Source organism: Chanos chanos, chromosome 4 (genome assembly GCF_902362185.1).
Source record: "Chanos chanos chromosome 4, fChaCha1.1, whole genome shotgun sequence".
Taxonomy (NCBI): domain Eukaryota; kingdom Metazoa; phylum Chordata; class Actinopteri; order Gonorynchiformes; family Chanidae; genus Chanos; species Chanos chanos.
The window spans coordinates 51398536-51416659 of NC_044498.1; the positions used below are offsets into that span (position 1 = coordinate 51398536).

Consider the following 18124-nt stretch of genomic DNA (forward strand, 5'->3'; position numbering starts at 1 on the left):
CGGTGGCAATACGATATCTTAGTGTTCTGAGAGGGATGTCGGTGGTGGAGGCTGATAAATTTTTTTTTTGTTTTTTTAAAAAAGCCTGTGATTTATAGACCAGGCATTCTTCCATTTCTCTCTAGGCTGTTTTTATTTAAAATGTTTGCTGATAACTTATCCAGCTGTAGTTCTTACAGTCCTGTCTATTCAGTCCTTCTGAAAATCTTAAGCACATAACAATCGTAGGAGTTTAAACACAACGAGACGCTGCCTACATGGTTAACGGTGACATCAAATATTGCACCTTTGACTAATTAGTCTTCCTGTGTGAAAAATAAAAAATATATCATGGAGTCTAGAAGCTGTGAAAACGGAACTGAACCACTGGACCCAGCGTCTCAGACACTCTTAAAACAGAGCTGTCTGCTTTTGACCTGTAGCGCTTTCTAGAAACAGCTGACTTTCATGTACCGTGTGTATGTGTGCGGGTGTGTGTGAATATAACTATTTTTCAGGTATTTTTTCAGGTACTGACACTATCCTGTGTATGTGTCTGAATATGTGAGCCAGTCACTTTGTTGAGCTACTGTAATAATTCTAATGCATTTTTCTGGAGTGTGTGTTCCAAACAAATGAAGTGCCTGGGATGTTGTTTGTTTGTTTTGGTTTTTGTTTGGTTTTAATGACATTGAGAGGCCTCTGTCTACACTGGGGCAGACAGGAGAGCGCCAGGTTCTGCTGTTCTCTAAAACACGCAGCGGTCAAAACAGTCTGTTTGGTTTTTCACGTGTAACTTCAAACTGAAATAGAAGGATAACGTGTAAAAACACACACAAACTGTCAACACCTAGATGTATTTATACGTATTTCTCACAGATGGGTGTGTGTGTGTGTGTGCGTGTATGCGTGTTTGTGTGTGTGTGTGTGTGTGAGTGAGTGCGTGTGAGTGAGTGCGTGTGTGTGAACCCTCTTGACTGTTCCTTACGGCATTTTTAACTGCCTGCACATACTTCCACTGCACATGAGAACCAGTGTATATGAGACAGAGAGAGAGTGTGTGTATGTGTGTGTGTGTGTGTGTGTGTGTGTGTGTGTGTGTGTGTTTGGGGCAGGGGAGGTGACAGCTCCTTTTCAGCACAGTTCCTGGGAGACATGCCTCTGAAACAAGTTAAAAAAAGAGTGAAATCTCCCCTTCTTGTTTCCTCTCATCCCCTCTTTCCACACTGCAGGGATGATTTAGGCTGTTGGATGGATACGATGACGACTGTCCACTCTTTCTCTCTCCTCTCCTTCATCCCTTCATCCTGTCTTCCTTCTCTCCTCTCTCACTCTCTCATAGAGCCACATTAAGTAGCCAGGGCTTTGGAGAAGGTTGCTCACTCTCTCCCTGTGTGTGTGTGTGTGTGTGTGTGTGTGTGTGTGTGTGTGTGGTGAATCCTCTGAGCTTCCTAAAATGCACATAATGGAAAGCTGTTCTTATGGAGAATGAGTCACCTCCACCACCCCCATACTTGAGCTTCTAAAGGACTAGTTGTCTTGAGTGGGCAGAATCCATTTCCTGTCGTTGTTGTTGTGTGCAGACCTTAGTGCGATTTGATCTCTTTTGTTTCCTGATCCATGTAAGTGTAGTAACCATGGTAACTGGTTATTGAGTTTGTACTACACATTTGTTTTATAGCCGGCTGTATTGGTAATTCATAGTTTGTTTTTAAAACAACAACAACAAAAACAAAAACAAAAACTCAATTTGTTTGGACTGTTTTTATGCTGTCTTGCCATAATAAAATGCAGCTTTTTTGAACATCCAAGTGTGTACCCGTGTGTGTTCGTGTGCATGTGTGTGTATATGTATGCATGTGTGTGCGCGCGTATGCGTGTATGTGTGTGTGCGTGTGTGTGCTTATGCGTGTGTGTGCGTATGCGTGTGTGTGTGTGTGGTTTGGTTAGAATGTCCCTTTGTTTGAACAGTTTTAGGATCAAAAGCTCCACAGAGAAATGACCACAGAGCTGCATTTCCTTCTGCAAATGTACAAAAACACACATAGTTCTTAGCTTAATGGGTGAATATTCCAAAAATTCCAAAACACAAATGAGGGAGAGGGTCGACTATAATCTAATCTGTTTCTGCCTGTAGTTAAAAAACAAAAAACACAAGCTTTGGTTCAAAGGTCACCCGAGATGTATTTTTGCTGCCAATGTATGATTCAGCTGCGCATCAGGAGCAGGGGTCGTCACCATGGAGACATACTAAAATGAGAACCGGGAGCTATGCACAAAGTCACAAAAAATACATTACTAAAACATGAGTGAACTGCCACAGTGGGCTCTCTGTATCACTTTCCCATTTACTTTGTTCTGCCTATATATACACACACACACACACACACACATGCACATATACTATATATATATGCACGCGCGCACACACAAACACACACACAGACACGTATATATGTGTGTGTGTATATATATATAAAACAGATTTGGTTTGGTTTGGCTTTTTCTGTGAAGTACAGACAGTAAGGTAAACTAAACGATAATAAGAAAAGAATAGATAATAAGACATGATAATAAGAACAGTTACCTGCATAAGCAGGAATAAACTGCGGTGTTTTGATGTTACTGTGGACTGATGTCCATATGGTGTCCCCATGCCGGTTTCCCCAGTGGGTACCACACAGAGTGTGTGAGTTTGTTTGAGACAGAGTGTCTGTCCGTTTGTGTGTGTGTGTGTGTGTGTCTCGGGGAGTGTGTTGAGACTGTCAGTCAATATGACTGTGTGTGTGTGTGTGCCTGTCTAATCACCTGTCAGTGGCACACCTGGGGATTTCTGTCAGACACACCTGTGGTGAGGTTTTCCTGCAGCTCAGTGACTCCCCGCGGGACAAATGTTCCGGTATGTTCTGATGAATACTGAGCCCTGCCTGCCTGTTAAACCCCTGAACACTCTGCTCCTCACTCACTCAAACTCCACCCTGCACCTCCACCCTGCACCTCCACCCAGCACCTCCACCCAGCACCTATCACTCCAGCTCTGCATTTCAAGTATTACCGCTGGACCTCTCTGGTTTCTCTGAGACACTCTGTATGTGTGTGTGTGTGTGTGTGTGTGTGTGTGTGTGTGTGTGCGTGCCTGTGTGCTCGTATCTCTTTCACAATGTGAATTCTAGATTCAAGATATCTGCGCATGAAGACATGATAGAAAAATGCTTTCTGCTGACTGAAGGGAACTGCAGTATAGTCTATCACACTGTCTGTTAGCAGTGCAGTGAAGTGTATTAGGCAAACTCCAGTGCTGTATATGTGTACATGCTGACTGTGTTAAACATACCACAGTAAGGAAGGAGCAGCTTTGCTTATTGGTTGTGACAGAATGAGGCAGTGGGCTTGTGCAGCGTGTGTCTGGGATGTGGAGCGGACACTCTGACTCACTGAGTCCCCCCCTGCCCCCCCCCACCCCTTTGTTTGTATGTGTTTATGGTGTGTATGGTGTGTGTGTGTGTGTGTGTGTGTGTGTGTGTGTGCCCAAACATGCCTCAGTCTCTTTAAGTTCAGTGGTTCCTACTGAAACACATGCAGTCCTATGCCCCCCCCCCCCCCAAACAGGCCAAAGGCATACAGCATGTAAGAGTCAGTATACGGTCTCTACTGTTTTATCTGAAGTGATGCAAGTGATGATGCTTTTAGGGTTAGAGGGAATTATGCTTCTGTCAGTCAACAGAAAGCCAAGAATAAAAACTTGCAGCTTGATCTTCCAGCATTTTAAAAAATGATGTCTGTTTCACCGCGTCAGGTTGGATCTCTGTAAATCTTTAAAATGAAAGCAACCTAAATGAAATGCAACGTCTCTCTCTCTCTCACTCTCTCTCTCTCTCTCTCTCTCTCTCTCACTTCGACAGCTGTAGGCAAAGCTTGCATATGCAGCTGCTGTGATGTTGTGATACATGATAAAATGCCATTAATTTGAACAGCATTATAAACCAAGACTCTAAGCTAATCCATACAAATCCTTTTGTCCACACGGCTCATCTGGATCGGAGAAACAGGCCTTAACACAGACTGCCGTAGCAGGTCCATTATCAGTTCAGGATCACACCCTTACTTTACACTTACAAACACATCTCAGGTAATATCTGACAGCAAACGGACCACACCTTGCGTACAGAACTGAAGGTGGACAGCATCCACCATCAGATATGTTCATATAATTATGTATATATGTTTTATACAGATATAGATATGTTATCTATCTATCTATCTATCTATCTATCTATCTATCTATCTATCTATCTATCTATCTATCTATCTATCTATACATACACACACACACACACACATATTTATATATATATTTTCAGTTGTCCACCAAAAGCAGCTGGCCATATTCTCACCGTCTGATCCTTGCTTAACAGCCTGTTGTGAGGTGTGAGGGAAGGCCTGATTTTTTCAGGGGGTGAGGGGTGTTTTGGAGGAGGAAATGGAGACGATGTTTAATTTCCACCCTGCTGTCAGCTCTGGCAGAACCCCCGCCGTCTGACAGGGGAGGAGATGGCATGTGTGTGTGTGATCGTGCGCGTTCAGAGGAGGTTTTTGAGCTTGTCGTTTTACAAAACTCAGAGGAGGAATTAGAATCTGATTAGTATTCATTCATCATTCATTCATCCACCAGTATGCTTGCCAGTAGAAAATACACGCGCGCGCGCGCATGCACACACACACACACACACACACACACACACACACATTTATATAGTGAGCATGTCAAGAAACAGCTATGGTATCTGTTGTACAGTCAAGTTATTGTTTGAGTTGGATACTCTATTCAGTGTAAGGATTAGAAATGAATTGTGTTTTTCTAAATATAAACATTCAGACACAGTAATGGCATGAAGATCTCATAGGTTCTTATAGATTTACTTTTAAACCTTGGCTTGTCACATGGCAGATTTAAGCTGCCTTGCTTCAACTGCAAATCATTTTTACATTAATTGGTGAATTTCTTGCACTAAACTGATCTTTCTGTTTGTGCTACAGCATAAGGTGATTCCTGTTCCATGTGACTGCTGACGCTGTGAGGCTAAAACAGTGGAAATCAGAATGAATGAAAGAGTATGTTTTAAAAGTCATCAGGGCTGTAAAAACTACTTATATTATGATTTGATATGTAGCACAGTTAATGCCATCAGAAGTGCAGCTGATGTGTAAGAGGAACTCCCTCTATAGGCAGAGAGGGAAGCGCTGTGTGGCGCGGCTTGACACAGCAGTGTGACTGTGTGTTGTGTTAGCCTTGGTTTCTAAGGACACTGAGCAGAACTAAAATAATCCAGAAATTACCCCACTGTCTCAAATACAGGCTTGAACATTGCAGTTTCACTCTCTGTATGTGAGTCGGTCAGGCAGCTAAGCTAAGCTAAAAATGGCCAAAAACCAGCCGCCGCCTTTTGTGAATCTTATAACTGTTTTAGTGGTTTATTTGTTAAGAGGTTTGTGCATGACCTCCTGTCACCTCTACCATGCAAAAATACCCTACTGTGTGTGTGTGGGTGTGTGTGTGTGTGTGTAACACAAAAAGATCAGCAGTGTGCGTGAGCTTTTATTCCCAAAGAGATTAAATTTTGGTCTGTTTGGGTGAGCGAGTGTGTGTGTGTGTGTGTGTCCTGATGAGGATATCAGCAGTTTGTGTGCATGTCTGCCTTCATTTCAGAGATTACGACCATGTCACACGGGCGTCTGTGAAGACCATGGCACAGTCTCAGTTTGTGAGAGAGGGGGAAATGAGCCTGTGTGCTCTGCTTGCATCTCACTGCGAGTCACACATGGTTAATGCCCAGCTGGAATCTCTTCTCTCAGGAGATGCCGTTTTGGTGTCAGATAAAGAGAACAGAGAGTTGCATTTCAAAGCCTGTGTGTTAGTATTTCCTCACAAGACGATAAGAAACCCATGATAACACCTACAGAATCCTCACAGAGGCTTGTGTTATTTAACTAGGAGAAACTTTTATATGTTATATGCTATAAGATATATCCCATGTATGTGCAGACAACCGGTAAACTCTCCTGCTTCTTTTCCTTGACACACAAAGCAGTGATGTTTTCAGTATGATTAGTTTCTATCAGAGCGGAACAAAAATCAGAGGTTCTGTGCAGAGTGTGCAGTTTTGCACTGTGTGAGAGGTGTCTGGGTTTCCACTGCTGGCGGCAGGAGCATGGGGGTGTCTTTCAGTGTCGCTTACTCTGATTCTTCAGCTGTGGTTGAGAACCTGAGAACAAAGACCGATACGCACTGAGAACACCACAGAGCGAAACTCACTGTATGTTTTCACCCCATCTATCTCTCTCTCTCTAACACACACACACACACGTACTCAAACACACGTCAGAAGCACCAGTAATGCGTTCCTCATTATGAAGTTTTACACACACTTTATGATGTTTTTAGTTGCATGACTGGAGAGCAAGACTTTTGGACAGATACTGCTCTGTGAATCTTCCACGGTCCGTTCAGTCTTATGACTCCAGCACGCACGGCTTGTTTATTTGTGCTAGCACAGACTAACACACTTTGCTTTCGTACACAAGACCTTTAAAACCCCCTCCCATTTGGGCCGTCAACAAACCACGAAGTTTCGGTTCCTCCTGAGGTCGAGAGTAGATGAAAGTTTCCATCTCTTCGAAACTGTGCAGTAAGCTCAGAGGACTATTTTTAGCCCCTCGCGGGTTCGACCCACGACACTCTGCCTCTGAACCGTGGTTTCGGCTCATCACAACAAATGAAGAGAAAATAACAAGCAGTCTTATTTGAGAAGCTTTATTAAGGCAATGCAACCTGCACCGTCACATGACAACACACAACAGTCTCATTCTCATGAATCTTCACCCAAAAACAAACCACACCCCCATACTCACCTGGCCCAACCAGGCAGCGCTCTCATCCTGCGGTCAGACTGTCCGGCCTGTTCCTTCTATGTTTATGCCCCAATTAAAACCAGGCATATTCACAGCCCCCAAATTCAACTTCACATGCCTGGGTGTTGTCACGATGTGTGATAATTAATATACAGACATTACCCGGCTGTTTTTTGGCTATTAGGTCAATTCAAAGACGTGCTCAATTCCTGGGAAGAGGGAGAGAGGGAGAGGGAGGGAGAGAGAGAGAGAGAGAGAGAGAGAGAGAGAGAGAGAGAGAGAGAGGGGATTCACATTATTGACCCACATCAGAAAGAAGAGTCATTACTAAGTGAACCACGTGTGTAATGTTTCATGCTCTCGCTGTGTCTGTCTCCATCACAGGTGTAGATTTCGTACCCTTTGTCTTAGAAGAGTGCCCTCCTTTGAATACACAGCTTAAGAAAACCACATGTCTCCTTTGTCAGCACGATCAGATTCACTGGAAACAGTGCATGAGTTTCAGTGGGTAAAAGTCCAAGAGTTTCTATTCTCTGTTAAATTCAACAACGTTCAGAGGAAGTATGCACTGTACCAATTAAACTCATTTCCAGACTCATCTCTGTGTGTAACTCTGGTGCCCTCTGGTGTCCAAAAGCGGAGAGATTTCTTGTGTAAATTTCCTCACAGAGTTACTATGCATGGTTCTGGCTTTTGTCCTCTTTGTTTTTCCTTCCCAGGACTCACAGACACTACTTGCAACAGAAAGCTCATTGACATGTATGGAAGACACAGTTAAGACCAACAATGCATTCATGTTCATCTGACATTCTGATATTTACCCAAAAGCAACAGATCAATCTCTCAAAGTGTAGTCAACCAAAAATGGGATATTTTAAATTCAATTCTTTTTGTCCTTTTAAAGTTGTTAAGAACTACAGGTCAAGCATCTTTCAGTGATCTGATATAATATAATAATAATAAAAAAAACAAATACATATCCTTGATATTTGTTTTTCTCTATGTCTGGGACACCCACACTCTCTGCTTCAATTCAACTTGTTTCCTGATTCTCATTCTGACTGTTTCATTCAAAACCTGAATTACGGAGCATAAATGCTGGGAAACTGCAATTTTTTACAGGCAGATGCGCCACCTTGTGGATGGTGGAGGAACATCAGCTGAACCTATACATACAACAAAACAGGCACTTACAGAAGTAGCGGGAGACAGCAGTAAAATGGCAGGTTTACTTCTGAATACGTCAGTGAGCTGAGAGAGAGGTGGAAGACACAAACACAGCCAAAACAGACGGAGCCAGGCAAAGGGAGTGGTCTGGGTCGAATGTCAGAGTTCAGGGGTCAGGGTATCGTCAGAGGATGGATACGCTCAGAAAAACTGGCTCATTCTGGAGGAAGAAGGAAAAGAGACACCCATCGGAAGGGTGGCGGGTATAAATAGCCACTTCCTTTATGGGCCAGCCTGTCTCCATGACAACATCTCAGTCTGGCTGAGAATGCACGGAGCGGGTCAGAACTTCACTCGCCCTTTCGGAACGGTCCAAAGCCCTTCCCTTTTTCTGAGTAAGCAAAAGACTCATAGTGTTCTGAACACACACTGGACTCCAGAACCAGCCTCACAAGTCTTCCTCAACAAACAGGTAGAGACATGTACACAACAGAAGTCCTTCTTCAGCATGTCACCTACCCCCAGAGGCCACCGAGATCTGCTCAAACACCAGGCCAAATCCAAAGAGAGAGAGAGAGAGAGAGAGAGAGAGAGAGAGAGAGATTACAGTGATCATCATTGCCCCTGTGTTCCATAACGGTCAAATATCCCTAACCTCTCAGTCTATCTGGGAAACAGGGAGTTGTCCTTACATCTCCGGAATAAGTTGTTGTCATTGGTGACAGTGGAGAATTTCTGTACTTTTGTATTCTAAATGTCAGACCAGCAGTGTGCCGTAACAGGATCCGTGTTATTGGCTGTTACTCACACAAAACAAATACACTTCTCTAAATTTATTAACATTCTCATTTTGTTGGGTTAATCACGTAGTAAACAGGGGCACGTCTCTAAGTAAAAACCGTGCACCTAGAGGTTAATGCCTGTCTTTCTGAGATTCTGGGGGGTTTTCTGCGTTTTGCTGCGAGTTCTGTTCTGCTTCTGAAAGCAGAGTGGGCAGAGCACAGATCAGAGTGCAGCCTGTCCCGTTTCCTCCAAGGGCCTGGAACAGCTTCCTCCTCCGGCCGGCCGCCGCGTTCCTGAGTCAGAGAGGGCAAACACCCCACTCCCGGCCTCCGGCTGGGCTCCAGCTGAGAGTGTAGGATGTTTACACTCCCTGAGGCTCGGGTGGGGAGGTAGGGGAAGGTTGGGGGGGGGGGGTGCTCCTTGGTCAGTCAAAGATATGGACACAGCTGGCTATAGGATTTCCTGATGGACCTCTCCAACCTGAGAGATTTGAGTTCTACATTCATCTACAACCTCTATCTCTGCTCCAAAAAAACCCCCCGAAAACTTAAGCTCAGAGACCTGACAAGTCACAAAAGCACTGGACAGATGAAGATGTCTGCAAAAACCAAGCATGCGAGAGAACTGATGAAAAAGTATCAAAACCAGGACAGGACAGAGAGACACACTGGTGCTCGATGAGAACAAGGCCACCGGAGTCAAACACCCAGTCTCATCAGAGGAAGATCAAGTAAATATTGAAAAGCAGGTTCCAGATCAGTGTAAACTTCAGAATGCGGAATACAATGAGACAGAGGAAGACAGAAACATATAAAAGAGGAAGGAAGAAGACAAAGTTTAGTTCTTTCTAGTCACTTCCTTACCTCGCAGAAATCATACCCAGAGAAGATTTAAAGATCTTTGACCATCAGGAAACTGCGTGGCCTGGCTGCTGGTAAGCCTGAGTCTGTGAGATGCAGTGGCTGTAGAAACTGTGCTTGTTTCTGTGGGTAAATACAAACTGAGGGGCATTACAATCATTCTGAGGCCCACAGGGACTGGGGGAAGGGGGCAGGCGCTGGGCGCTCCCACGGACTAGCGTCATCCGAGCAGCCATTCTCAGCGCTTCTGGCCTCCGTCCAGAACACCCCCCACCCCCCCACCACTTAAACTCACCCCCTCCTGAGGATGTGGCCACTCCCAGCCCCTGTGAACCAGCCTGAATGGAAGCTTTTTCACATTCTTCAGGCTCATTTCCTCCTTATTGGACAAGAAATCTCAGTCTCTCTCTCTCTCTCTCTCTCTCTTTGACTGATCCCTCTGGGTAAAGTCATCAGGCATGGAGCAAGCCTGGAACATGGAGATATGGCAGGCAGGAAGAAATACACAGTTGAAGGACTGATTGGAAAAGTTGTAAAAGAGGAGATGAAAGACAGAAATGAGCCAAAGAGAAAGTGGGAGTGGCGGAATGAAAAGCAAGAAAAGAAAAGGGAGTGTCCACTGCTGACTCTCAGGAGACTCCTACCCCAGTGGAAACCTTTTCTCTGGATCCTCACACAACAGAAAAGCCTGAATGATCCTGTCAGAGAGAGAGAGAGAGAGAGAGACTCTAACCACCACGACCTTGAGAGGAGACACACTGGTATCTCAAGGTCAACCTGGAGTAGCTTAGACAGGTTCACCACAATGTCTGTCAACCAGTCACAGTTTTCAACCCCTACTGTTTCAATTTAGCAGCCAGTCAGTCCCAGTTAAGATGGTTCATACGCAGAAGAAAAGGGTGAGAAGGCCGTTATTCCTGAGGAATTCTGAGGACAGTTTGTTAGCTCTGACACTGTCCCAACGGGCAGTGGCCCCAGGGGACCGGCAGGCAGACGTGTCATGTGTAATGAGCTGTCCAGAGTGCTGAAACTGGGTGCTTCTCAAAACCAACATCTCCAACTGGGTTGAACTTTGACCCACACAGTTACACAGCTTTGATATAGGGACTTACGGTTAAGCAACAGTAACCTATAGAGTTATAGTTATGACTTAAACCATGGTCAGGATGTCGGACCAGTGATTGAACTATAACTTACAGCTATCAAAGCGAGCTTAAGTAAAACTTCCAGGTTAACCATCACAAAATTTAACAGGTCAACTGCTGTTTATCCCACTCAAAACAACCGTGCAACTGTTACGTATCAAGTTTGAATCACTGGAGTAAAAGTTACTTTTTACCTGCCATCTCCAAATGAATTACAGCATTATACAGCGAAAAATTATTAACTAGAATGTTCCAAACATTCCAGAATTACTCATACAGATATATGCGATGTTTCAGTGTTCTAGATTCATGGCCCAGAGTCTCACGTCTATAGATCTTCACACTCATGACGGCGAACACAAGTCGGAGCAGAGTATAAATGAGTGAGCATAGACAATATGAACAGTGCGGAGCCTCTCTGTGTTTGAGCGGGCGGCAGCATGGCTGGCTGGCGTCCCGTTACTGACCGATAGCTGCCGAACCGGATCTGGTTTCAAGGCTTTTCAGGCCGTTCCCTGCGGGAGGTTTTCAGTCAGTAGGTGGGAAAGAGAGAGAGAGAGAGCAAGAACACTGCTGTATTGGGTGGGGGTAGGGGGCGGTGGGCGGGGGGGTCGATGGCAGAGTTACAGCCCTTTGATACACTGAGAAGAGGAGGGGCTGACTCAAAAACAGTGGCACTAATCTGGGTCTTAGTGCACGGTGGGTGTCGTGCTGGAATGCGTTTTACACGACCTGAGGTGTTAATCTGTCAGAAACACCAGGCGTCCGCTTCTAAGGGCCAAATTCAGTCACTGGTGCCACAGCTCTCAGACTCTCCTGGCCTCACTGCTACACCAATGCGCCGCCAAAGTCGCTACTGTCGAATGTGTACAACACACTCGCACAAAGATCCGTTTCACTGCATTTCAGATCACACGGAACTGCTACCCACAAACAGTGTTCTTACAGTTCTCAGGTGTGTCTATGAGTCCAGCGATACTCCAGATAAACTACAAACACTGTACATGAGTTTAAAGCCCAAAAAGGCATTGGGTTCACTCTGAAAATGCGGATAAAAGGAGTTCCCCGGAACAATACAATCCATTATTTGCAAATAAGTGTCCTTACATTACCTGGTAGAATCAGGGTTAGGGTTAAGGTTAGGCACTGAGGTGACATTCGGAGCAGAGAGAAACCCTGTAGCTGTAATCCAGACAGTTGTCCGGCCTGTCCCGGCCGGTCTGGTCCTCCGCTGAGCTGGGGGAACGGCAGTTGGCTGCTGCAAACATCCGACTGAAAGCTCCATCTTCAGCACTAGCTTCCAGTCAAGGATGTTTACAGTAGCCCTGACTGCCAGCTGCTCACAAAACCCGAACCGCAACAGAAAGGCTGACATAAAAAGAATCCGACAGCTACCTGAGACCGAGGCGAAACTTCAACCCGCCACGGCGACTGTGACTCTACAAACACTGGAGATGGAACTGAGCCACTGACCTGCCCATGTAATTTCACACACACAAAAAAAGGCAAAAACCATAAAAAAAACCCCCAAAAAAAACCCATTGATCTCAACTGCCAAAGACCAGCAGCCGCACGCAGCCTCTCACTCTTTTCCACGGCCTTAAACAGAGCCCGGTCTTCCTGCCTGACTGACACACTGTCTCTGTGTTCACGTCCCGCCAAGCTCTCAGCCTGCGTTCGCCCTGTGTGTGGTTGTGTTGTGGTTTTACACAGTGATGCTATGAGGGCCCGTCAATGTGTCATTAAATATCATGTTTACACTGGAAACAGTGAAAGGACAAACAGGACAGTGTTTGTTTTGCCATGGTTCTCCTGCATACAGCCAATCTGATGAAGCTACAAACATTACAAATTTGACAAATTTCCAACTGCCTTCTGCACATGCACACACACACACACACACAAACACACACACACACACACACATATGTACAGGCACGTGCACACAAAATATCTATGAAAAATCACCATTCAATCTTTCTCTCTCGCTCTCACACACACACACACACTAAACAACTGTACAAATCACTGCTCAGTCTAACCCTCTCACACACCCAAATCCACACGCACATATATATACACACACAGGCTGTTGTTTTTGCCAGCCTCTCCAATCTAGGCTTGCTTTCCAAAAGCATTCATCTCTCTGTTTACTTTCTAAACAAGCCTGTCACAACCCCTTCACTCCTGGCGCTGAGGTGGCGTTTTTCCGTCTGTATGGTTCTACTCCCGCCACACATGTCTGCTGCTGTCAGCCCCTTCACTAATGACAGTGTGGTCACGTGACTTCCACACGGTTACCCGAAAGGGCACAGCAACCAGCAATGTCTCACTCCCTCTCGTTTTCTCTCTCTCACTCTTTTTTCTGTCTAAAAAAATGTAAGTGATTTGTGTGTGTGTGTGTGTGTGTGTGTGTGTGTGTGCGTGTGCGTGTCCATGCGTGTCCATGTGCGTGTGTGGGTGGGGGGGGGGGGGCTCATCATATGATGGTCTTAAACTCTGAGACAACAGGTTGAAATCCACATAACTGCAATGTTAAATTTCCTGAGCTGGAGAAAAGAAGGCTTTGATTTGAGGTCTGGGACATGGTGAACCAAATCTATAGTCAGCAGCTCTCTCTCTCTCTCTCACACACACACGCTTTTGTGGATAGTAAGAGTACACGCCATACTTGACTTCTTAAAGACCTAGTTAAGAATGTGTTGAAAAAAAACCTCCGAAAATTTCAAAATCGTACCTTTAAAACACATAAATTAATTCAGTACCAAATGATTCTGTTCTACAGTTATTGTCAGTCTGTTAATCCATTCAGTGCTGGTGTGTGTATAGTCTGTTACAGCTCATGGTCTGTAATGTATTTTTCTCTGTGGTCTGGGAGAGAGCGACTGATGTGTGTCATTAAACGCAATCACGAACATCAGGTTTATGGACAGAAAAGGCTGGCGTGAATAGTGCACACACACACACACACACACACACACACACACACTATGTGTAGTGTGTGGAGCGTCTGCTTTACTTTGCCCGGTCTCTGGTGCTGTGAAACTCCCAGAGTCGCTGTATCCCTCCCAGTGTTCAGGTCACGGCGGGAACAAAGCAAACTTTATCAGAACACTGCAATCCCACATTCCGCAGATTCTTAGCACTTGGCAACCGTAATGCACACAGTAAGGCAGAGGAGGGGAGGGAGGGAGGGAGGGAGGGAAGGAGAGGAGACGAGAGGAGAGGAGGAGGAGGAGAGAGAGAGAGAGAGAGAGAGAGAGAGAGGGGGGGAAGGGAAAAGTAAAGGAGAGAGGGAGGGACTTAAGTCTCAGTCCAGCACCCCACTGCCTCTTTCTGTATTCTGACTTCGTGATCATTAATGTCCAGTTAGGAAGTTAAATGACCAACACTGGCTTTAAGGAAGATGTCGGTTCTAAGTTTGAAGAAAAAGTCTTATCAGAATCTATAGACATACAGAGTTTCTCTTCTCCTCTCTCCTCTAATCTCATCTCTCCCCTGCTCCTCTCCTCTCCATTCAGTGGGCTCAGGTGACAGGTGAAATAAATCTACCGGCGTGGATGAAAGCTGATATGACTAATGTCTTCACGTCTAAGTGTTTTTGTATGGACAGTGGAGGCCAGGTGATCCACTAAACATGGACTTCTCTTCCTCACTCTAAAGCTACAAAGTCACCTCAAGGTCAGGAAAGCCCCTCCTCTGGAGGTGGTACATGCTTCATCCTGGATTTCACTTTATCCCTCCTGCTCTTCCATTTGGTCTGTTAACCCCTAACACATTCAGTGTCTCTCATTTGCAAACACAACAATCAGAGGGACCTTTAAGACTTAGAATGGTCATATTTACAGCTCCTAATATCTGGGCATTAGGATTTTCCCATACACTGCCTTCCCAGATCGAAAAAAGAAAAGGAAAAACGGAATCAGTTTGGGTGGTCAACATGTCGTTCTCACAGAGAGGAAGGGACTCGCTCATCAAAGCATTCTTCGCCAAATCAGACATGAGCCACATTCATCAGAAAGGCCTGTGTTTCGCGCTGGGGGGGGGGGGTTGCGCTGAGGAAAGAATGAAAATTGACTTCTAGTACAAGCTATGTTATCTGTTTCCCCCTTAATGTATTTCTTACTCTAAAGAGATCAGCTGAAGGACAGAGGACACGGGTTGTAAATTTAACGATGTTTTGTGAAAATGACCTTGTCCTGATCCGGGACTGTAGCCAAGGTCTGAACGCTAATGAAACTAGCAGACGTAACAAACAAGCTGATTTAAAAGAGTTGTTCGTGGCTCTAAGCCTCAGGACATTTCCATACCACTCCTGTAGGCTCTAAGATAAAACAATGCGCCAATATATCTACCTTTCCGTCACAGAGCCAAACCCGGGCGCTTGTTTGACCATTTTCTCTTGCTAAAGTTTGTTCAATGAACGCTAATGTTTGGTCATGTTTTTCCATTCTATATCAGCTGAGACACACCCTAGCTGAGAGCGTAAGGAGCCACTGAGAGAGAAAAAAAACATTTCCATTCACCCATTTTTTGTGTTTCTTGTTCTCTTTTTCCAGAGCGGCCCGAAGCAGTGATCAGATGAGAAGCAAACCCTCTGACCTTGTAAGAGGTCACGCTCCCGCGCGCTCAACCATCGCTTTAACAGAACTGCCTAATTCCAGGCACGAAGCGCTAAGGCAACAAAACAAGTCATCTGTATCATCGGCGCACTGATTAACAGAACTGGCTTACACTCCTGGGTCGAATGGATGTCAAAGCGCAGCCTGATAAAGACCATGACACGTTCGTTCAAACTATTACAGAGCAAATCTTCAGTGAGACCCTGTTAGTGACGACTGAAATTAGGGCATGGCAATTAAAAAAAAAAAGTATCAAACGATTGGAAACCAGGATTTTATGTTTAGATTTTGGCTGGACTATCAGGGACCTATCGAGGAACAAAAATCATTGTTGGCGTTTGTCTTACAAAAATAAGGAAAACAGAAAAGGACAACAAGCAAAGTTCCCAAACCCCACATACTACAGGCGGCCTGCAACAGGAAGTGCTCCTATCTCCATGGGAACACTCCCAAGAAGCCTTCCTAAAGAACAGACACAGATATCATCCTCAGTTTGAATCTTGTAATAACAAATAAGCGTTAGGCTACGTTCGCGAATTATCGGCTTTTTCGAAACACACAGACAGTACCTATAACAACTCGGCATAAAAAAAACTTAATCATTGGTTGATCAAAGAAATACCAATTGCATTGGTCTGTCTCGAATATCTGACACTGACTTCGGTTTAACTTCAGTGGGAAACCGCACACATGGAGGTAGGCTAGACTCGGAGATAACACGGATCTGCTCGCAAACAGATGCCTGGCTCTCAACTGTAGAACATCTGTACAGATTGTTGACTTCCGTTGACGTTTAAACGTATAAAATGGCAGAGGCTTCATAACAGGATATTTAACTTTTGGATCATTTGTGCCCTTAAATAGTCCATATCTTCGTTCTCTGCTGTAAATACTTGAAACCTGCGTTTTATACTGGATTTTTAAAAAAATAGCAGATGCTATTTTGTTTCATTCTCTGCGAGTGCTTTCATACTCTCGCTTGTCTTGAAAAACGAAATGAAGAGATAAAACGCTTTATGTTATCGACTTACATTTTGTCGCGATGTGCATATCAGTTGAAAAAGTCCCTTTCTAACTTCGTTTTGCGATCGACATTTCACAGAAGTACGTGGGCTACAACGGACATGGTAGGCTACTGTCGAGAACTGAGCAGCTAGCTCTGTGCCTTACAAAAATGATCAGGAATACAGAAGGCTATGAAGTTATCGCTCATTCGAAAACACTCACCAAAGTGAAAGACAACTTGCGGTCTCTGCAACATCGCCGTAGCTCAAACTTTCCGTAAACTTTCTATGACACCAACTTCGCAGGAGTCAGTGACTTTGCGTTCGCCGCCTCCTCACTGTTGACATTGCAACATTATCAGTTGAACACTGTGGCTTTTTGCTGTCGCTCTTCATTGCAAAAAGAGATGACATCTCCTGTTGAACTGACCTTCGCCATGTTCTTTGTCTTACTGTCTATTTTCCCTTGTCTTCAACTTTTATCAGTAAAAAACCCCATTCGCTCTTCTAAAAATAGTTCAGTTTCCATTTGCAGCCCAGGCAGCGAAAGCAAATTCTTTATGTCTACGATGTTCGGGCGATGACAAACCAAGAAGGCTTACAAGTGTGTAATTACGTAATGTGCAGAATCTATAAAGCCTTGTAAGATGGCAACTGGAAGGGTGGGGGCGGCTTGACTCCTTCCTCGTCCGAGTTCACCGTAGTTGTCACCCGCAATGGGCAATCTGTCAGTCCCGACTTGCTAAGTAGATTCCTGTGCCTTGGCCAACCCCTTTTCTGGCACCGCTTTTGAACGCTGACCAATAGGAAGTCGAAGCGCTCGCATCAATGGCGACTGTACGATTACTGTCCTTTCAGCTTGCAAGAAATGTTTGCCCATACAACTCCCGCTTGCCGCGTTCAGCTCACCCTTAATTTCGGCCGATAAGGCTTTTATACGCAGATCCTCTCTGTAAACCACATTCTTGTCACTATAAAGATTTGCTCAGGCATACATTCAACAGAGGCTCTGAGGCTTCAGTTCCTTTCCTGCACAGATGAGCTTCATCATGACAAAAAAGTGTCCAGACTACATCAGTTTAACTGCATTCCAATGTCAGCTGCCATATTTTCACCAATGGTCAGTTAATGTTTTACTCATGTCAGAAACCTCCTGGAAGTCCAGATGTCTTTGCGTTGTGTTGTGTCATGTTGTGTTGTGCTCTGTGTGTGTGTGTGCGTGAGTGACTTTCTCTCAGATGACCTTGGGCAGATAGTCAAGCTTGCATTAAAAAGGGCATAAACGGATCAGAGAAAGAGCCAAGGCCCTTAGGAACTGGTTTGCTGTACCTTTAAGAGCCTACATGTGAATTTGAATGTCATCTCTGATGCCTACATCACTGGAGTAGTATTTTGAACACAAACTGATGAGATAGAGCGTACGGGAAAAACTGGTTCTCAGGCGTCCGATACCTGTGCTGATGCTACACATAACATTTTTTGTGTAAATCTACTGACTGGTTTCCCTGTTGTCACATTAAACACTACCATCCTGAGAGGGTCAGGATTAGTCCTGGACGTTTTGTAAGCTCTGTTTCTGTTGTGAACATTTGAAATCAACTGGGAAAATGATTCTACAGCAGCTTCATAACAGAATGTGAGAGATAAAAGAGTCT

At 44.8% G+C, this 18124-nt stretch overlaps 1 protein-coding gene across 1 annotated transcript in view; it reads left to right on the forward strand.

Moving 5' to 3' along the window:
- The window catches only part of ogfrl1 (opioid growth factor receptor-like 1), an 11104-nt gene extending 7923 nt beyond the window's left edge, over positions 1 to 3181 (forward strand). Inside the window, exon 8 of the mRNA XM_030772433.1 lies at positions 3153 to 3181. Within this exon, the coding sequence (XP_030628293.1) occupies positions 3153 to 3181 (29 nt within the window). The remainder of the gene's footprint in view (positions 1 to 3152) is intronic.
- The last annotated feature ends 14943 nt before the right edge of the window (positions 3182 to 18124 follow it).